Below are 22,947 nucleotides of genomic sequence, written 5' to 3' on the forward strand. Positions count from 1 at the left end.
TATAATGGTTCATGGCTAGGAAAGGTTCAGCATCTCCCACACACAGACACTAGTCTGTTTCCTGTTCTTGGCATCTCTGTACTTTGTTGATCCAACTCTGGCAGCAATTTTAAGATATTCAGAGCAGCCGTATCATGGCAGGACTCCACATCCTTGCCAATACTGTGCCTGATCAGAGGTGGCTGAGAGGGGCAATTTATGAGATACAAATTCATTCTTGTTGTTTTTGGGCAAGTATTTGTATTCAACCTAGAATCCCTGGACTGTGGAAAGATAGTCCAGCTGCTCAGAGGGTCTTGTGAGAGGTCCATAGGGTACATGGCCTGAAGAGGTGTTATTCTTTAAAATGGTCTCAGTTGTGGGTGAAGTGCCCCCATACAACAATTCTCGGGCTATCATGGCAGTTACCATAACCTTAGCAGGATTCAGAGCAACTCTGGAGAAATTTTTGTTATGTCCTTGATTAACTTTTGTTATGTCCTTGATTTTGTTATGTCCTTGATTAACTCCTATGACCTGTGCAACCTCAGGCACCATGGGAAGATTTCCAGCAGGCAGCTGCTGATGACTAAGATAAGCCATCCTAAATTCATCCTCTTTATGAAGTCTCATTTTCACCCCCAGAACCAGGTTCAAAAAAGTTTACTTTTCTTCCATCCCCTGGTTTCTTTACTGGTGTCTTCTCCCCTGACTCGAGGGGCTGGTTTGGTGGGCTGAGCTTGAGGAACTTTGAAACCAAGGATCTACAGCATGTTTTCAGCTCGATTGTGTTTGGCCACCTTCTTGTTGGTTCCAGTTCCTTCTGCAGTGTGGTTTCTGACCTTCACTAGCATTACAAACTCCCTGCGGCTTGGGAGGCCTTGGTCTGTGAGGAGAATGTACACTGCTTCCTTCTCCTTTTTGGCCTGCTGCATCTGAGCGAGTCTGCTAATTGGATTCATCACCTGGCCATATTCTGGGCTTGTCTGTAATTTGCCTGTAGGTTTGGTTTTCTATTTTATTCGTGGCTTCATTTGCTCAACTGTAGGCAAAGGTGGTAGCTTCTTCAACTCCTCAAGAATAGCAATAGCAGTGTTCTTCTTGGAAATCTTTTTGATCTTCCCTTCCCCTTCCCCTACAAATTCCCCAACCGAAATCCTGGTCACAAAGTTCTTCATGTGGAGTGGGCCACTCTCCCAGGCCACTTTGAAATTCACAGGCAAGTTCCAATTAAGTGCAATTTCAAACACTTCACTTATTTCAGATTTATTGAGACTTTTTTCTTTTTCTCTTCCATTCATCTCCAGCCTTTTTGTCAGGGGTTCATTCTGCAGGATCCTCCAGGCTTTAGCAGCAGCAGCATGTTTCCCAGCCTGTCTGGTCTTTCCTTTCCCATTAAATTGCTGTCCTCCCACAGAAAGTTCAACTTGATACAGTAAAGGTGGAACTGAAAATGGGTAAAAATACCTCGGAAGGTAAGCAACTCTTCTCATGTTGTAGTTATAGGTGGACTGCATCCTAGAGTAGGGATCAACAGGCTCATCCAGTGGCTTTTTTCCAAGTTTCATGCACAGTGCATTTAGCTCAATGGTACGAGTTATGTTTTCTTAAAAAGAGGGCGTTCCAGAAACAGTGTTGGTTTCACTCAACTCTGAAAGGTTATGTGGTTTGGAAACTTCTGGCTGCTGCCCCAAGTTCATCCCCCCACCAATGATCCTGGGCAGTGGTGGCGAAGACTGGAAGGAAGAAGGGAAAGGAGGAAGGGACGGAGGAAGGAAGAAGTGGAGTGGACCCTGAGGAGGAGGGCGCCGCCCTGCCAGGGATCTAAGGAAGAGGGAGCTAAGAGAGACCCGGCAGCGCCTACACAAACACTGAAGAGCAATAGCCTGTTTTTTGACAAGTGGATTCTTTATGACAGTATACACTTACAGTCCTAGCTATTTGAGAGGCTAAAACGGGACAATCACTTCAGCATAGGGGCTCACATTAAGCCCTTGTCTCAAAAACAAAAACATTCTTAAAATGATGGCTATATGTTATGCTAGTTTTTCCTCAACTTTATAAAAGAAAAACAAGATTGTGTTATTTGCTCATAGCCACCCTTCTTCAAGTAAAAGACAGTCCTTACAAGTGTCAACAAAGTCTTATAAGACCTGTCCCATCTCTGTCTTCATTTCCTCTCATGCACCCCCATTGCTCACATAGGTCCAGATTATTCAAAAGTATCAAATGCAAATTCACTTTAAGGTCTGTATAGCTGCTTCCTTTATTTGTTTGCTTGCTTGTTTGTTTTTCCTAAAATGGTCTTCCCACAGGTACCCTCAGAGTTTTCTCCTTCCTTTGGCTTTGCATTTCTTCAAATGTCACTTTATTATTAAGACTTACCTTATCTATGCTAAAGAAAGCAGTGTGCTGTCTCTACTGTCTACATAATTTTCTCCTTCACACTTGTCAATATCTAATATAATATATATTTACTGGATTATTTGGGTTTTTTTGTTTTCTCTGACACCAAATCAAAGCTCTATAATCAAGGGACCTTTTTAAATTCACCAGTGTATCCCAGCACTTAAAATAGTGCCTGGCACATAGTAGACATTCATATGTATTTAATTAAGCAGACAAAACAATTACTAAATCAACAAAGAATGGTAACCAAGTCTATAATGTCTCAGCCAGTAAAGAATGAACTTTCCACATTGTCATTTGATTTTTGAGTTAGCACTGTGAAAACAGATAGCAGGAGCTGAAATCCCAGGGCATGTAAGAGATGATATGAAGGTCATTCCTTGAGAAATGTATAGCTATATAGTACAAGACACAGCAGGGATATTGATTTTATTATTTTTACTTTAAAATCATTTTTTTCTCCTGTGCTTTAAAGAAAAAAATAACTCCAAGTAGAATCATTCCTCTAGAGAGTTTGCTTAACCATGGCCCATGGAGAGTGTTTTTTGCTTGTATTTTTTCCTAAAGATTAATATGTACTGATTCAGAGCTGATACAGAAAAACCTTAGGGCAAAAAAAGCAATTATTTGACATCTGTGCAGTAAAAAAATAAACTAAAAGGTGGACGTCCTGGGCTCTATCTGTATGATCTCATGTAAATCACTTATCCTGCTTTCTTTTCTGTAAAAATAAGGGGGCTGAATTAAATTATCTCAGAGGCACCATAATTTTATAAAAAACTCATTTATAGTCTCTTAACCTGTTTTCATATTTAGGATAAATAAGAGTCTTCTGGATTAAATGAGACAAGATGTTACAGACAACCAGATGCAGTAGGTTTCAGAAATTACATTCTGGCTGATGATGTCAGATGTGTTAATCAGATTCAACAAAAACCATTCTTATCAACACAGGGAAAAAGCAGGCCCCATAACCTGGAACAGATGAGTCACTCACCCAAGGCTGTGTGGATAAAATCAAAGTATATGCATATAATTATAAACCATACATATATCATAAAGAACAAAGTGGATTCTTGGTGCCATGTTATAATTTTCTATATTTTTCTTTTACTCCTTGAATTACAACATAAATAAGTTGCACATATTTAAGTGTGCAATTTGATCTGACACACATATACACTCAAAAAAGCATCGCCACAATTAAGGAATATGTCTATCACTCCCCAAAATTTCCTCATTACCCTTGGTAATCTCTTCCTCCCTCCTTACTCCTGTCCCCAGGCAAGTGTTGATCCGATTTCTGTCACTAAAATTGCTTTGCAGTTTCTAGAATTTTAAATAAACTATATCATACAGTAGGTGTTCCTTTTTGGTTGATGTCTTTCATTCAGCATGATTGTTTTGAGATTCACCCATGTTGCTGCGTGTAGTGTATCAATGAATAGCTCATTCCTTTCCATAGCTGAGCAGTATAACATGGTATAAACAAGCCACAGTTCACCCATTTGCCTACTGATGGACATTTGGGCTGTTTCCATGTTTAGCTATTTCAAACAAAGATGCTATGAACATTTGTGCACATATCTTTGAATGGACATATGCTTTCAAGTTTTTTAGTTAATATCTAGGAATAGGATGGGTGCAGGTATACACGGAACTTCTTATGACACTGATAAACTGCTTTTCAAGTGGCTGTGCTATTGTACATTCTTATCAGTAGTGAGAATTCCAATTATCCTATATCCTTGCCAACTATTGGTGTGGTTATTATTTTTTATTTTAGTCATCCTGGTGGACACATAATAGTATGTTTATTATTATTTTAATTTACATTTTTCTAATGACTAATTATACCAAACACCTTTCTATGTGCTTATTTGACATCTATATATTGTCTTTGGTGAAATGTTTGTTCAAATCTTAGCCCATTTTCTATGGGATTACCTGTATTATTGTTTCTTTTCTTTTTGTCTGTTTTTCTGTTTGTTTGTTTTGTGTATTTGCAAGTGTGTGTGTGTGTGTGTGTGTGTGTGGTGATAAAGATCAAACCCAGGGCTTCAGGACTGCTAGACACATTCTACTACTTAGCTACATTTTCAGCTTCTATTGAATTTTCAAAGTTCTCTTTCTTTCATTTGTTTTTAGTTAACATGCATATGATATTTCTCAGAAGGAAATTAATAATTAAGGAATTCAACATATTCATGTATATTTAGACAGTTTTGTAGGCCACAAATCAAAAATACAAATGACTATTCATACTCATGGAAAATGAGATAAAATAATTTCCTGTCAGGTAAGGAAAAATTGTGGGGAAAACAAATCACACACACATTTTTAAAAAAGCCTAAAGTTTACCAGCAGTAGCCAAATGAGGCAAGGTACAAAGCCTCAAGTCATAAAGTTAAAAAAGTAATGCATAAGAATACAAAAAATTTAGCTCCTCAAAGCTCCTTGGCTAATACCTTCTAATGTGGTGATGTGCCTATTGAATGAGTGAGAAGACAATTCTGAAATAAGTCAGGAAAAACAAGTCCTCAAGGATGGGGGAGGGGGTGGAAAGGGAAAGGGATTTAAAAAACAAACAAACTGTAATGTGTACACATAACCACTCCCAAAGATGACTGTAAACTGCATGAATTGCAAACATGCACTACTAAAACAAAATCAGGCTGCAAAAAATAATAGTCCTCAAGGTTTGCAGTCCTAAGTACCCCTGTGGGAACTCAACAGAGGCAGACAGGACTGCTGGAGCATGGAATCTCCTAGGACATTGGCTTGATCTTGAGTATTCACTCAGAGCTGGGACAAGTAGGCACTGGAAAGAGACATTTAAAAGAATTTTAGAACATCAAAACCTGGGACAACAAGCTGTCTTCTACCCTTCACTTGAGGTACAAGAAAGAAGTATAACAATTTCTTCCATAAATGATGCTAGGAATATTGGATATCCACAACCAGAAGAATGAAGCCAGATCCATAAATCAACTCAAAATGATTAAAGACCTAAATGTAAGATATAAAGCTAGTCCAGGGAAAGCCTTCATGACATTGAAAATAGCAAGGAATTATTATTTTTTGTTGTTAGACTTCAAAAAATGTAAAGGAAACAAAGCCAAAAATAGACAAATGGGGTTATATCAAACTAAAAATATTTTATACCATAAAGGAAGCAATTGAAACAGTGAAGAGAATGTCTACAGAATGAAAGAAAATACTTTAACACTATATATCTAACAAGGGACTAATATCCAGAATCTATAAGGAATTTTACTCAATAGCAAAAAGGCATAATCTGATTTTTAAAGGAGCAATAGATGTAAATAGATATTTTTAAAAAGAAGGCCTGCAAGTGAACAACAGATATTATGAAAAAATTTCTGAACACCATTAATTGTCAGGTAAATACAAAAGAAAACCACAATGAGATATCACTCCACTCCAGTCTGAATGACTATCATCGAAAAGGTACTAAGTACTGAAGGGCTCTCTCTCATTCTGTTGGTGGGAATATAAATTAGTAGAGTAGTGCCATTTTGAAAAGCAGTATGAAGTCATTTCAAAAAACTAAACACTGATTTACCATATGATCCAGAAATTGCATTCCTATGTATATATCCAAAGGAACTGAAATCAGTGTTGAAGTGATCTGCATTTCCATGTTTACTGCTGCACTATTTACCATAGGCAAGATTTGGAATCAACCTAAATATCTATCAACAGATGAATGAATAAAGACAATGTGGAACATATGCACAGTGGCATACCAAACAGCCATAAAAATAATGAAATCCTGCCATTAGCAATAATATGGATGGAACTGGAAATGATTATGTCAACTGAAATAAGCCAGGTACAGAAAGAAAAGCAATGCTAGATATCACTAATATAAAGAATCTCAAAAATACGTTCTCATAGAAGTTGAGAGGCCAGGGAGAGTCGCAGAGGGAGGTGGGAAAAGGTTGGCTAGAGCAAGAACTCGGATGTGCTATTGTACAGTATGGTAACTATACATAACAATTACACACTATACACCTCAAAAACTAAAATAATGGATTTTGAAGTTTTTCACCATGAAGAGGTAATAGTTGAGATAGATCTGGTTACACTGACTTGAATATTACAAAATGTAAATATTTTTAAATCATATCCCAGAAATATGTACAGTTTTATATATGTTAAAAATTTTAAAAATAAACTAATTTATACAAAGAAGTATAGTCACATTCTGCATAATGGTATCAGTCAAGGATGGACTACATAATGGTGGTCACATAAATTATACAGTGTTCTAATAGCCATCTTATCCTGTGCAAGTGCCTTCTATGATGCTTGCATAAATGCAAAAATACCTAAAGATATATTTCTCAGAATATAACTCTGTGATTAAGCAAAGCATGATTATATACAGAAGTGAATATTCAGTCCCAGAGTATAGCTAAGTGTGGAAAGAAACTGATTGTTTGAAACTGAGGTAAGAAGGCTATTCAGAAGTATTCACATAACCTATATCAGTAATGAACCCACAAAGAAAGAAATCAGGAAAATAATACCATTCATGATAGCTTAAGAAAATTAAATGCCAGCTGAGGATGTAGCTCAGTGGCACTTTGCCTGCCTGGCAAGTGCAAGCGCAAGGTCTTGAGTTTGATCCCCAGTACTACAAAAAGATAATGGAGAGAGAGAGAGAGAGAGAGAGAGAGAGAGGAAGGAGGAGGAGTAGGAGGAGGAGGAGGAGGAGAAAAGAGAGAGAGGAAGAAAGGAAGAAAGAAAATTAAATGCCTAGAAACCAATCTAACCAATCTAACCAAATAAGTAAAAGACCTCTATAAAAGAAGTTATAGTATTCAAAAGAAAATGATTGAAGAGGATATTACAGAATGGAAAGGCATCCCCTATTCCTGGACAGATAGAATCAATATTATCAAAATTGCCATATTAACAAAAATAATAGAGAGACAATGCAATTCCAATAAAAATATTAACATTCTTCATAGAACTAGAAAAATCAATTCTAAAATTTATATTGAACCAGAAAGACCCAGAATAACCAAATAAATCCAGAGAGAAAGTAGCAAGTTACACTACAAAGCTACAGTAATAAAAATGCATGATACTGGCACAAAAATAGACATATAGACAAATAAAATAGAAGACCTAGATCTCTGGTGTGAAAAACTACAATAGCACACAAGATCCTAATGGGATAATTAAGAGTGTGAAACAGGAAGAAAAGGGCTAAAGGTGTAGGGAAAGTGGGAAGGGTAGGGGAAAGGAAATAAGGGAAAAGAAAAAATACGAGAAAATGAAAAAATGGAAATAAAGAGTTTGTAAATGGGGAGGGGAGGAGGGGTGAAGGGAAGGCAGGGACAAGGGGAAAAAATGAGAACCAAGAACTGTCATGTGAAGGTACAGGATCCCAGCAATGAATGTAACTGTATTGTAGACCTAGATTTTACCAATAAACTCAATTAAAAAAAAAAAGAAGACCTAGAAAGAGTCTGTGTACCTGTAGCCATCTGATCTTTGACAAAGGGCCCAATAGCCTATGCTAGAGACAAGATAGCCTCTTTTATAAATGATACTTCAAAAATGGTTATCTGCACAGAGAAGAAAAATATCTAGACTGCTAACTTTCACCCTGTATGAAAATCAAGCCAAAACAGATCAAAGGCCTAAGTATAAAAACAAAAACATTGAATCTTCTGGAAGATAAATAAAAGTAAAACACTTGAAGACATGGGCATAGGCAAGGACTTCCTAAACAGAATCTCAACTGTATAAGAAATAATACCAAAAATCAACAAATTGGATTATACCAAGTTAAAAAGTCTTTTTACAGCAAAAGAAATGAAGAACAGAGTTGAAGGGGAAACCTAAAGAATGGGGGGGAAATTGCCATGTATTCCTTCCTATGATCAAAGACTACTATCTAGTAGGCTTCCTTTTGCCCCATAGCCTATGAGTATTTGTTATGATTTGATTTCCTGATAACAGCCATTCTTTCTGGAGTAATATGAAATCTCAGTGCTGTTTTAATTTGCATGTCTTTATTTATAAGTTATACTGAACATTTTTTTCATTTATTGGCTACTTTACTTCTTCTGAGAAGTATCTATTCATTTCACTTGCCCATTTTGAGCCTTTTATTTCTGAAGGAGTGTCTAATTTTTTGAGTTCTTTATATATTCTAGATCAGCGATGGTGAACCATTTAGAGCTTTCCATCATACAAACAGCCTGCTGCAGCATACATGCCATTGAATTACCACCACTGTTCTAGATCTTAGTGCCCTGAGAAATATTGGAAAAAAATTTTTCTCATTCTGTAGATAGTCTCTTCACTATCTTGGCAGCTTCCTTTGCTGTGCAGAAGCTTTTTAATTTGATTTGATCTCATTTGTTGATTCTTGGTATTATTTCTTATGAGATTGGAGTTCTTTTCAGGAAGTCCTTTCCTATGCCTATGTCTTCAAGATTTGTATTTATACACAATAGTGTAACATTCTGCTATAAATAATCATAAATTTGAGTCATTTGTAAGCAAATGGATGTACCTTGAGACCATAATATTAAGTTAAATAAATCAGACATACAAGCTTAAGTATCATGTTTTCTCTTATATGAGAAACCCAAAGTATAAATAGAGAGCAAAATAAAAGACAGGTAACAGGAAAACAGGGAGATAGCTCTTTCGCATATGGAAAGGGGACAAAGAGATGAAGAGAGGGGGAAATGAGGGGAAAGGGAAGAAAACATAATTGAGATGCATTATGCACATGTACCAAATCCCCACAAGAAATGTAATTAATATGTACTATAAATATATATTAATAAAAAATAAAAACTGAAAACATAAGAATAATATCTGGAATATATAAAGAACTAAAAACCTAGATCTCCCAAAAACAAAAGATCTAATAAAAATAGGCAGTTGAAATAAATAGATACTTTTCAAAAGAAGTAGTACCAATAGGCAATAAATAAAAAGAAAAAATATTTAGCATATTTGGCTACTAGCAAAATGCAAATCCCAAGAACACTGAGATTTCATTTTTCCCTAGTAAGTAGAACTTTCACCAAGGATTAAGAAAACTATAAATGCTGGCAAGGTGGAAAGAAAAAAGAATCCTTCTACATTGTTGGTGGGAATGTAAACTAGTACAACCATAGTATAAGGAAATTAATATATAGATTCCTCAAAACCAAAAATAGAAATTTTAGTAAGGGCAGGGCCTAGCTCAACAACACAGAGCCAGACGTGATGCTTGGGCCCACAGCACAGATATAACTGATTCTAAGATGGTAGTAATTAGCATCAAATCTTATACCTAGATGCCTTTTGAAAAATGGTAGAGGTGAACTATATAAACAAATCCAATTTTTTGTACTCTGCAATCTACAAGAAACAATTTTCCACCAAGAACAAAGCAGGTGCTATTTTTCAACACTAATCTTTTGAACAATAATAAATCTATTTAAAAATTAAAATACCAACAGGTAATTTCTTATCATTAAGAGCACTGTGGTCCCAGTTATGGGTCATTCTGCATGAATGAGAACATTTGGTCTGTGATACCTTTTATTCCTGGCCCATTTTGTAGTGACAGGGTCCAACCCAACTTGAATAGGTTCAAGTAGTAAACAATACCTCTTAACAAATAAAGACAAGAACACATCACTGTAACACAGAACCTAACAAGAAAGTTCTTCATGCCAACAAGTTTACTCTATTTAACCTCAATCCTCATCACACATGCATGCACACACACACACACACATACACACGTGAGAATATGAAAACATAAGGCAACAAAATGACTGCAAAGGATCCTAACTCTCCCAAAGTAGACCAAAGAAGTACCAATGTAGACAGACAAATAATCAATAGCTGAGCTATATGAAATAAAGAAGCAAAGAAACTCAGCAAGCTCAAAGAGGACATAACCCAAAAGAGAGTAGAACGTGAAACAAATTAACCATTGTGGTTACAGAAAAATCAAATAAAAAATTGGAAGAACTGGCACAACATTCAAAACATAAATGACAAATTTACCAAAAAAAAAAAAAAAAGACTCCACACAGTGGTGTCAAACAAAAATCCTGGAGATAAAGACTTCTATTGAATTCATAATCAGAAATGATCAATGTGAAGATAAGACCTCAGAAATCAAGGACAAAATTATATGACTTGATGGTATACTAAGAAACACTTTTAAAACAATAATAAAACAAGAAAAATTCACCAAACAGCTGTTAGATGATGCTAAGAAGACTAACCTAAGGATAATTTCAGTTTTAGAGTAATTAGAGGACAGCACACATGGAATAAAAACTGTTTATAGAAATCATAGCAAAAATGTTTAAAGTATAAGGAAAGACCTCAACATAGCATACAGGCAAGCAAGGCTTATTGAATGCCAAATAACTATGAAAAAATAAACCCTTGACACATCATGTCAAAATCTCTGGTGTCCAACACAAAGACATAATCTTAAAAGCAAAAAAAAAAAAATCACTTATAAAGGTAAACCCACTAGTATTACAGCAGACTTTCCAACACAAAGTTTGAAGGCCAGGAGAGCTTGGAATTAAGTGGTTTGAGCCCTAAAAGAAAACAACTTCCAACCCAAACTAATATCTCCTGGAAAAAAATCTTTCAATATTGACAGAGAAATAAAGGACATTCCATGACAAAGAACACCTTACAAAATTCATAAACATCCAAAAAAGCAGTAAAAAACCCCAAGAATATCTTAGACATAGGCAATGAGTCCAACAAAGCCAAAATTCCAGATGAAATTAATACATCAAGCAAGGCAAGTAGTTAAAGAAAAAGAAAAAAATTAAAATGCAACATCAGGAAAAGAATTCATTGAAAAGAATAAGCTGAAGGCTTTCAATGATAACTTTCAATGCAAATGGCCTCAACTTGGCAATTAAAAGACTTGATTGGTATCCTGGATTAAAAAACAACTGCCTATTACATTCAAGAAATGCATCTAATTCAAAAAGAAATCCATAAACTAAGAATCAAGAGATCAAAAATCATATTGCATGCACCAGGACACTGAGGGTAAAAAGGAATAGCAATTTTATTCTCATAGAAAGTAAACTTGAAGCTAAAACGAATTAAGAGAAGCAAAGAAGTTAACTACATATTAGTAAAGTGAACAGTTTAAAAAGAAGAGATAAAAAATGTAAATATATATATATGCACCAAATACTGGTGCACCTAACTTCATGAAACAAACACTACTGGACTTAAAAGATGAAATAAACATCAACAAAATCGTAGTGGATGACTTTAATACCTGATTTTCACAAATAGATCAACTATACAAAAACAAAAAATTGGCAAGTATCAGAACTGAACAAATGGACTTAATAGATATATACAGAGTGTTCTATTGTACTACAATAGAATACACATTCTCAGCAGCACAACGACCTTTCTCCAAAATAGACAACACACTAGTCCACAAAGCCTACTTAAATAAATGAAAAAGAACTGAAGTCAGATTGTAGTACACTGAAACTTGATATCAATCACAAGAAAAACCCCAGAAAATTCACAAACACCTAAGGCATTAAGTAACACACTCTAGAATACTCAATGGGTCACAGAAGAAATCATACAATTCCTAGAATCAAGTGGTAATGCCAATACAACATACCAGAACCTATTAGATTCAATGGAAACAGTACTAAAAGTTAAGTTTATTGCTGTGAATGCTTACATTATAAAAACAAATTGAACCTAAATAACCTAATGATGCACCTCAAAGTCCTAGAAGGACAAGTACAATCCAAATCCAAAGCTAGCACAAGAAACGAAATTATAAAGATCAGAGAAGAAATTAATGAAATTGAGGATAAAAAACAATACAAAGAAGCAATTAAAGAACCAGTTTTTTAAAGAATACTCAAAATAGACAAAACCATAAGCAAACTTACTAAAAGAGAAAAGATCCACATCCATGCAATTAGAAAGGAAAAATCACAAATCACAATTGACACTACCAAAATCTAGAAAACCACTATTAACTACCATTAAAAATTTATTCCAACAAATTAGAGAATGTTAAAGAAAGAGATAGATTCCTAGAAGCATATGAATTACCAAAATTGAACCAAGAAGATATAAAAACTTTGAACAACAAAATAAGATTCAGTAAAATCGAGGCAGTAATTTAAAACATACCAAGAGAAGCCTACAACCTGAGGAATACATTCCTGAATTCTTTATGACCTTCAGGGAGGAAAGAGTGTCAATAATCCTCCAACTCAATAATGAAATTGAAAAGAAAGGAGTATTTCCAAACTCATTATTGGAAGTGAGCATTACAGATTCTAAAACCAGACAAGCACCTAATTAAAAATAAAAGCACAGGCCAGTCTGTTTAATGAATATAGATGCAAAAATCCTCAATAAGTTTCTGGCAAGTAGAATGCAGCAAACCACCAAGAAGATCATACATTATGACCAAGTAGACTTCATTCCAGGTTGCAAAGTTACTTTAACATACATACATCAATAAATATAATATACCATATAAAAAGGACAAAACCACATGATCATCACAATAGATTCAAAAAGAGCTTTTAACAAAATCCAATGTCCATTTATGATAAAAATTCTGAAAAAATAGGTATACAAAGACCTTATCTCAATCTGATATAAGCCTTTTTTACAATAAAGCTACTACCAACATATTAAATGGGGAATAACTGAAAATTTCCCCCTAAAATCAGGAACACGACAAGGATTCCACTATCATTACATGGATTTAATATAATACTCAAAACATTAGTCAGAGCAATCAGGCAACAGAAAATATAAAAGAGATATGTATAGAACAGGAAAAAGTCAAATTATCATTATTTGTAGGTGACATGATCCTTTATATAGAAGACCCAAGAAATTCCACCAAAAGACTTCTCCAATTAATAATCAAATTCAACAATGTAGCAACATACAAAATCAAAACAAAAAAATCAGCCAGTTGCTGGGCTACTGCCAAGGACTCAACGACCTCCCCTGCAAGATTCCTTCCTTTTCAATGTTTGATCCCTTCAGCCCACATTCTACCACAGCCCACTTCCGCCAACAAAAAGGAATCATATCATATGTCCACTATCCAGAAAATCCACTATTTTGATTTTGCTGATGCAAGTAAGGGTGATTATCTGCTTCCTGCTGACACCAAGGATTGTGTCCATATAAGAATTCAACAGAGAAATAGCAGGAGGACCCTTACTCCCATCCAAGGGATCACTGATGACTATGATTAAAAGAAACGATTGAAGGTGTTTTTAAAAAATTTACCTGCAGTCGTACTGTAATTTAGCTTTCAGAATACAGAGATGTAATTCAGCTTCAGGGTGACCAGTGCAAAAACATATGCCACTTCCCAGTAGAGACTGCCCTGGCTAAGGACCATCCACTGAAGGTTCATGGGTTTTAAGTGTTTTTGGCTTCTTGAAGCTTAAGTGAAAATTTCCTTACAATGAATAAAATTCCCTTTCTGTTCTTTGTTACAAGATTAAAAACCACATAGCTTGTATAATGTAGCCATTTTTTATCTGCTTTTATTTGGACTAGTGTATAACTCTGTCATGTAATGAACTGAAAAGAGTCAGGCTGTCTAGTCTTTAAATCCCTCATTTGAACAGAGTTCAAGTAGTAGGTGCCTGGCAGTATCTATCCTGAAACAAGGCAATAAGGTGCTGCTTCAGCTGAGCCCAGAGCCCCAAGTCTATGGACAGATAGGTCTGACCAGAAGCTCCTCTATTCTCACTTTACATGGACCCCTGTGCTAAGAGAATGTCATCACCTGAACAGCCAACTTGAATCAGAAGACAGAGTAAGGTAACAGCAGGAGGTGTGCCACTACAGGGAGTCTACGGTAGTTAAGAGTCCTAGTGTGTAACCTGACCAGGCAACAGAACTCAGAGGCCACTCTCCCTCCATTGAAGGGATAAGACATCTGGCTTGCTACCAAGGTCTTCTGTGGGACCAGACGTCCTAGCTAAGGGACAACCAAACCACAAAATGTGAGGCCAGCCTGATACTGATTAAACTTTTGAGAAGGGAAACAACATCAACCTGATATTAACAGTCACGTATCCAGCTATATATCGATGTTGTAACTTACTAGCAACAGCAATCCTATGCTATGTGAAGTAACAGGTTTTTTTGGTTTTCTTTCTCCCTTCCAGTTTTGAAGTTACATAATTTATTTAATCTCTTATTTAAATAAAAGTGCTCTTCAAAAAAAATAAACAGCATTGCTATATACCAGTAATGAACTCATTGAGAAAGAGATGAAGAAAACAATATCATTCACAATAGCATCAAGAAAAACTAAACATTTAGGAATTAACCTAGGAAGTGAAAGACTTCTCCAATGAAAACTAGAATACCCTGATAAAGGAGATCAAAAAGGACATCAGAAAATGAAAATACACCCTGTATTCCATGATACATTGTCAACATTGTCAAAATGGACACAATGAGTGAGAAGCTGGTGTGGACCAAAGAGGCACAGCTGCAGGCAGGACCAGCCAGGGCCCCACTCTGGCCCCAGCCACTTGGGCCCACAAGCCCCAGCCAAAGACCTGCCTGAAAAAAAGCTATACAGGCACACAAGCAAAATGGTCACACTTACAAAGCTGATATATAGACTTATTGCAATTCCGATCAAAATACCAATAGCATTCCTCACAGAACTAGAGAAAACAGTCCTAAAATTCATATAAAAGTGGGGCTGAGGATTTATCTCAGTGGCATCATGCCTGCCTCACAAGCTCAAGGTCCTGAGCTTGATCTCCGGTAGCAGAAAAAAACAAAATCAAACAAATTCGTGTAGAGAAGAGACCCAGGATATCAAAATCAATCTTGGGCAACATGAGCAAAGTGGGAGGCATCACAATCCCAAATCTCAAGTTATATTTCCAAGCTACAGTTATAAAAACAGCATGGTACTGGGATAAAAACAGACGTGGATCAATGGGAACAGAATAGAGGAGGCAGAAAAACTCCAGGCACATTCACCCACCTGACCTTTGACAAAGGGACTAAAAACCTACCCAAGAGGAAAGATAGCTATTCACATGCAGAAGACTGAATCTAGACCTATATTTTTCATCAGGTACTTGACTAAAATAAAAATGGTTCAAATATCTAAACATTAAAACAGAAACAACCTCCTGGAAGATAAAATGAGTAAAACTTTTGAAATTGTAAGTGTAGGCAAGGATTTTCTGAATATAAACGCAACTGTACAAGAAATAACATCAAGAATCAACAATTAGGATTATATCAAATTAAAAAGCTTCTGCTTGGCAAACAAAACAAACCAAGTGGCCACAACTTACAGAATGGGCAAAAAAATTTTACCCTTGGACTAAAACTAAAAAAATAGACTCCCCCAAAATAAAAGACCCAATCAATAAAGGGGCAACTGAAGCGAATAGACAGTTCTCAGAAGTACAAAGGGCCAATAAATGTTTGAAAAATATGTTACACATTCCCTGGCCACTAAAGAAATTCAACTCTAAGTATCACTGAGATTCTATCTTACTCCATAAAGAAGTGTTGTCATCAAGAAATCAAAATATAGCAAATGCTGGAGAAGCAATGAGAGGAAAACAAGAACCATTCTACGTTGTTGGTGTGGGAAAGTAAGCCTAGAAATTTCATTCAACCAAGATACTTACTTCTAGGTAACTTCCAAAAAAGTTAAAGACAAAATATTTCAGTGATACATGCATACTCACATTTAGAGCAGCACAATTTATAATAGCTAAACCTTAGAAGCAAACTATATATCCAACAAGAGTTGAATGTATAAAGAAAATGTGGTATTTATATACAATAGAGTATTACTCCATTATAAAGGATAAATTTGAGTCATCTGTAGGAAAATAGATACACTTGAGACCATAATTTTAAGTAAACTACACAAGTTTAAATATTGAATGATTAAATTTGCATTTCTCTACCGGCCAGAGATATTGAACATTTTTCATACATTCATTAGTTTTTTGTACTTTTTTCTCAGTCATTCTAGTTGCCCATTTTTCACTGGGTTGTTTATTTGGAAGGTCTAATTTTTTTGTTTTGTTTGTTTGTTTGTTTGTTTTGAGACAGGGTCTCACTATGTAGTTGACACTGATCTGGAACTATGTAGCCCAGGCTGGTCTCGAACTCACAGCGATCCTTCTGCCTCAGCCTCCAGTGTGCTGGGATTACAGGCGTGCGCCACCACGCCCAGCTTAATTCTTTATGTATTCTATATATTAGCCCTCTGTCTGAGATCATCTATTATTTTACAAACAAAAGAAAGTAAAAACAATAATAAAATAATTAAAAGGACATCATAACATTTCTTTAAACAATAACTACTTGGTTCTCACCTGTGCTCTTTCTGTTGCTCCTGAATGATCTTTCTTCCTGGCCAGATATCACCCATCTGTGTCTGATGAAGGAGGGACTGTCCTACTGTCTCTCTTTTATTCACTTCAAGACAAACAAAAGCATGTCAGAGTGGTGGTAATGAGGCCAGGAAATGACATCCACCCTCATGGTATCTTCTCCAAAGCACATCATGCTTGCAGAAAGAATAGTCATATAATCCTTTACATTCCAAAAAAGAGGCTGAGCCTATGGAGCTAAGCTACCACCAGCTTAGAACACACTAGAATTCCACACCAGAGGATCTACTACTGAGGTTCAAATATAGGAAGCCATCTCTAGGCAGGCACAGTACCTGTAGGTTTACGACGCAAAGACATCCTGATTATCTCACTGCCTGTGCGATAAGCAAAGCGATTCACTTTCTGGTCATAAAACCAGTCTCCAGTTGCTTTCTTCAGCTCTCTGGGAAAGAATAAAAGAAAATGACAGATGTATAAAGAATGGCACTTGTCATTTAAACAACAAAGGCAAAGAGAGAAATTCATACCATAGACAGGCTTCATCTCTTCTCTCTACTCAGCCATAGGCAACACTCACATTTCCTTGGTGCACACTTTGCACCTCCAGGTACCATTGCTTTCCTGGATGCGGCAGTCTCGACACACCAAGTGATTGCAACCCCTACAAATGTTAGTCTTGGGAGTTAAACGGCCCAGGTTCTCTTGGCACCGAGCACAGGTCCGGTCACTGTAATGTTGGCTGCCCCTCTTAGCCCCTTTCCTTTTGATCTCCAGTAGTTCACTCTTCAGTCGCCTGTCAGGATCCAAAAGAGAAGACCAAGTAGGTTCAGGATCCGCATAGGTTAGATATAGAAGAGTTGAAGGGCGAAGACAGTAAGAATATTTGGCTCTGTGAAAGTAATAAACTCAGAGCCAAACTTGACCCACAAGGAGTAGTAAATGTCATGTACACAAGTCCCTCTGAAAGTCAAATCAGAGGCCTAAGGACAAACCTAGGAGCCCACACCGTTACTGGAACTCACCTAATCCTTTTCTCATCTGCTTTCCGGAGCTCCTCATCTCGCTGTAGAACATTAATGATCAAGTCCCTTTCCATCTCAGACAGGAAAGAGAGGTCTAATATCTCTGACATGACGTATTCTTTTTCTTCTACTCTTCTTTATTCAAAGCAATCAAGCAAGGAGAGCTACCAGAGTTACCTGAAAGAACAATTAATTTCACATAGATTATTTATTCCAGAACAGGTCCTCAGTTCTAGAGCTTTTCAGTAGGTGAATTTCCCATTAGCAAAGTAAAAGTATCTAACATATTTACCATCCTACTCCCCCTTGAATCACACCCTAAAAATGAAGAGGCTTTGATTTTTCATGAAGTTATTCATTACTCTAGGAAAGGGGTGGGTCTTTCAGCATAAGTATCTTATTCTGGAAAGAGCACAGAACAGTGGAATCAAACTCTCCCTCCATCCAGTGGATCCTCTATTATCTAATATCTGTTACTTTAAATATTCTCAAATAATAATTCTACTATCACAAATAATCAAGCAGCCAATCTCTGTAGTGGAGAGGAAAAGCATGGGAGGACTCCTGACAGTTTAGGCCAATTTCTCCATTCCTGACCAGCTTCCATGTTCTTGGGATTCAATCTACTTTCTGCCACATTTTAAAAACCTCACAAAGTTCTTACTGCACTAGCACTACACCTTAAGTATATCATCCCCCATTTCATAAGGGTTTATTGAGCACCTCTCTGGCTGGCACTGTGCAAAGTGCTGGTGGTGCAGAGATGAGTAAGACACAGTTCCTGCCTTTAAGAGGTCTGCGGAGTAGAAGGGGAGACAGATACACATGAGCACATGAGCCCAGTGCAATCTACTCAGTGCTAGGAGATGGGTTGTAAAGTAAGTACTAGGGGAACTCAGAGAAGAAAGTAAGTCTATATTCCATGGGGTGGAGAGAGCTGTACATATGGGAGGGTTTTATAAAAGAGGTGGACTTTGCCTTATCAAACAGAATGCAAATTTGTTGGTGGGGGAAATGTTAGGAAAAATAGGTTGGGGCCCAATTATATATATTTAAATACTCTTGAGAAGAACTCTAATTTTACCGAACAGAAAATAGAAATCCATTGTGTCTTTGGTGTTGTTTTTGATGTTGGAAAATCATACTATTAAATTCATTTTAGAACGACCAGTCTATAGTAGAAAAGAATGATTAAAATGACAAATTTAAGGGCAGTTCGGTAGTGCACACTCTAAAACAGGCATACTGTACTAAGAATCTGCCTAATAAAAACAGTCACACAAATATGCATATAAGGGTGTATATATAAGAATGTTATTGCAACATTATTTGTAAAAACAAAAATACACTCTTTAATACAGGATTCATTAAGAATATAATACAAAATAATTTCATATAATGCAATACAATGCAGCCATTTTAAAATGTGATAAATCTGTATGCATGGATATGAAAACAAGTTGACCCCCAAAAAGCAGCCACAGGACAATACTGAATGATCTCTTTCATTAAGTATTTATCTAAATTTTTGTATATGCAAAGAAAAAGATCTAGAACAAAAGAAAACATTATCACTGCTTTATCTTAGGAAGAATTGGAAATTTTCACCTTTTACTTTAGATACATCTGATTTGTTTTATACATGTCCAGCCTTTACATTTCAAAAAAGAAAACAATGCAAAGGAGGCAGGGAAATGACTGCAATGGTCCAGGCAAAAGATACCCTGGGTTTACTATGTCTCTAACCAATTGGACAAGTCATTTTATTTCTGTTATGCTCTGGTCTCTCACTTACAAAATGACCTACCTCACAAGGTTTTCCAGAAAATTAATGTGTGCTGAAAGGTCCAGAGATCCAATCAAGTTTGAAATATATGTTTAGAGTGTAACTATTTGCTGAATCTTCTAAAATGATAAGGCCCTGAGCCCTAAGCTAAGCAGCAAGAAGGAACCAAAAATAGGAGAATTGACAGAATGAAGTAACTGAATGGAAAGGGTGAAGAAAAGGAAATCAGATATGTACCTCATGTGTCTAGGTTGTACAACTTACTGGCTAGTGATATCCTTCACAGCGACAGAAGATATAATAAAAGAAACAAGGTTAGAAGGCAAGAAGTTTCGTTTTAACCATAGTATGTTCGTGCTGTATAAGAAACACCAAGGTAATTAGGCCCAGGAAGTAGGTGGAGAAACAAGGCTGTAACTCAAGAAGAGCAGCTGTTCTGAAAACATATGGTAGGCTTGATAATCAGGATGAGAAAAGAGATGAGAGTTGCACTCCCTTTCTCTGCTTTCTCCTGAGCCTAGACAGTAAGTCCCCTTTACTTCATTATTATTGTTTTACTAATTACCTACAAGACAATACACAGCACAAGCAATATAGGTTCCCAAAATTTCAGTATTTTCTTCACTTGTATTAGTCACTTTCCCGTTGCTGAACACCCACAAATTAAATGAGGAGCGGTTTATTTAGGCTCATGATTTCATACCCATATTCAGCAAGATGCAAGGCAGAAGCAGGATGGCAGGGGGCATGTCAGAGAAAAAGATGATTCGCTCATGGTAGCCAGGAAGAAGTGAAGGGAGAAGCCAAGGACAAGAATACACCATTCCAGGTTACACCCCAAGTGATGACCTCCAACTAGGTCCCACCTCCTAACAGAACATTCAGCTCCTGAACACATCAGTCTACCAATAAGTAGAGCACCACCATGATTCAATCGCCTTCCAAAAGCCCCACCTTTGAATATATGAAAATTTTGTTGGACATTTCAGTTCTAAATAATAACAATTATGTATTTCCTGGTCATTATTAAGACACTAACCCTCTCACTGATCCTTTGTTATATAGTCTTGAGGAAGTCTCCTTAGTTTTTTTTCTTTTATTTTTAAATTTTAGTTTTTATTAGTACATATTTGCCATACATAATGATGACATTCATCATGGGAAATCTGTACCTGTATATAATATATCTTAATTATTTTCCCATTCTCCTCCCCTCCTTTCAACCCTTCTTCCTCTCCCCATTTAAAAAAGTTTTCTTTCCTTTTCTTCTTCCATTTTCTTTTTCAAATCCCTTTTCCCTTCCTTCCTTTCCCACTTCTCCCTCCTGATCCCCTTCCCACTTGAACATGTTCTTCCTACTTCCCAATATCTATCCTCCATTTTGCTCCTTATTTACTCTTTGTGTTTCTCACAAAAGAGAAACAATGTGATATTTAAGCTTGTATGTCTGATTTATTTCACTGAAAATCATGGCATCAAGGTGCATCCATTTACCTAAAATGCCTAGTTTATCCTTTTTTATAACAGACTAGTACTACTTGTATATAAATACCACCTTTTCTTTATGCATTCACCTGTTGATGGGCATATGTGCTCTTCCCAAGATTTAGCTATTATAAATCGAGCTTCTGTAAACTTAATTATGCATGCATCACTGAGGTATGATGGTTTAATTCTTTTTTATTGAGTTTATTGGTACACTTTAGGTATATAGTACAATTAAATTCATTATTGGGATCTTGTACCTTTACATGACAGGTCTTGGTTCTCATTTTTTTCCCCTTGTCCCTGCCCTCCCTTCATCCCCTACTCCCCTCCCCATTTACAAATAGTTTATTTCCATTTTTTCATTTTCTCATAATGGTTTAATTCTTTTGGGAAGATACCTAGAAGGGAAACAGGCAGTCAAATAAAACCTCTAGTTTTAGTTTTTTGAGGAAGTCTTCTTAGTTCTTACCCCCAAGGAGAATATATATTATCCATGTAAACACGGACTTTTTCAATATTTTCCTATGAATCTGGCCCAGCACCTAACACAATATCTGGTATCTACTGTTGTGTATGATGCCAAATTGTCATAATCTCTGTCATTATCACTCCAACAGTTCCATTTATTGAGAATTTACCAAAAAGAACTTTGCATAAATGTATTAACTAATTTAACTCTCACAACAACATCAAGAGTAAATGACTATTTTTATCCCCACTGGATTTTTATTCAACCATTAAGGATAAATCTGATTCATTTGTAGGAAAGTGGGTACACCTTAAGACCATAATGCTAAGTGAAATAAATTGGACACAGAAGGTTAAACGCTGCATGGTTTCTCTTATGTGAAGAAACACAAAGTATAAATAATTGAAAGAATAAAATAAAAGAAAGTAGGAAACGGGGACAGATTTTGGGGATGGGAGGAGATCTGGAGATAGTTGGGTGAGAGGTCAGAGAAAGAGGGAAAATATGATTAAGATGTGATATGCATATGCACCAATCCCCCATGATGAGTGCTTTTATTATAAATCAGGAATTAATAAAAAATATACTCTAATTCTACAGATTAAGTAATAATGAAGAGATACTTTTGCTAACATTAACAGAGCTAGTTTTCAAAAACAGAAGGAAAGAGCTATTTCAATTTTCAAATCTTAAAGGCCAGTTTTTTTAAAAATTTTTAATTTTTATTGGTACATTTTAGGTTTACAGTACAGTTACATTCATTATTGGGATCTTGTACCTTTACATGACAGGTCTTGGTTCTCATTTTTTTCCCCTTGTCCCTGCCCTCCCTTCATCCCCTACTCCCCTCCCCATTTACAAATAGTTTATTTCCATTTTTTCATTTTCTACCTCCTCTTCATTTCACATTGTCAAATATCTCATTAGGATCTTATGTACTATTATAGTTTTTCACACCAGAGAAACTATTCGGTATTTAAAATTTTTTTAAAGAATAGAATAATGAAAATAGTGGTATAAGACAAACTTGGGTTCAAATCCTAGCTCTACTATTGATTACCTCTATGACTTTGGGAAAGAGCCTAGACTATTTAAAAAGAATATAGAATTCCTTGTAAGGATAGTACTCCGAGTAAGAATCATTGTTGGTGTTCCAAAATTGAAAAGTGGTGTGAATTAGAACACCAAGTAATATTCCTGCATAGAGCAGCAAATAGAACAGATTTTGCTGTGTTATATTTGTTGAGCACACTAGTTTCTCTCCCTTTGCAAAAGATTCAGGCTATGTAGAAATGTGAAGATGGTGATACTTGGGCTTAGTTAGAAACTAACAGGTGAACCACCTTGAGG

General features: G+C 36.1%; 1 protein-coding gene and 2 pseudogenes across 4 annotated transcripts in view; 1 reads left to right on the plus strand and 2 right to left on the minus strand.

Moving 5' to 3' along the window:
• Positions 1 to 22,947, minus strand: part of Sytl4 (synaptotagmin like 4) — a 114,090-nt gene that overhangs the window by 21,603 nt on the left and 69,540 nt on the right. For all 4 annotated transcript variants that reach the window (XR_004515798.1, XM_010623392.2, XM_010623391.2 and 1 more), the window contains exons 2-5: positions 17,855 to 18,031; positions 17,410 to 17,625; positions 17,165 to 17,274; positions 16,812 to 16,914 (exon numbers count right to left, since the gene is read on the minus strand). Coding sequence is in view for 3 of the 4 variants with exons in the window: in XM_010623392.2 (XP_010621694.1) it covers positions 16,812 to 16,914; positions 17,165 to 17,274; positions 17,410 to 17,625; positions 17,855 to 17,964 (539 nt within the window). In the remaining variant the exon portion in view is untranslated. The remainder of the gene's footprint in view (positions 1 to 16,811; positions 16,915 to 17,164; positions 17,275 to 17,409; positions 17,626 to 17,854; positions 18,032 to 22,947) is intronic.
• On the minus strand, positions 27 to 1,562 carry LOC104861791 (annotated as a pseudogene).
• LOC104861790 lies at positions 13,521 to 13,858 on the plus strand (annotated as a pseudogene).

The sequence above is a fragment of the Fukomys damarensis genome, unplaced genomic scaffold (assembly GCF_012274545.1).
Source record: "Fukomys damarensis isolate Sample0158 unplaced genomic scaffold, DMR_v1.0_HiC HiC_scaffold_39, whole genome shotgun sequence".
NCBI classification, from domain to species: domain Eukaryota; kingdom Metazoa; phylum Chordata; class Mammalia; order Rodentia; family Bathyergidae; genus Fukomys; species Fukomys damarensis.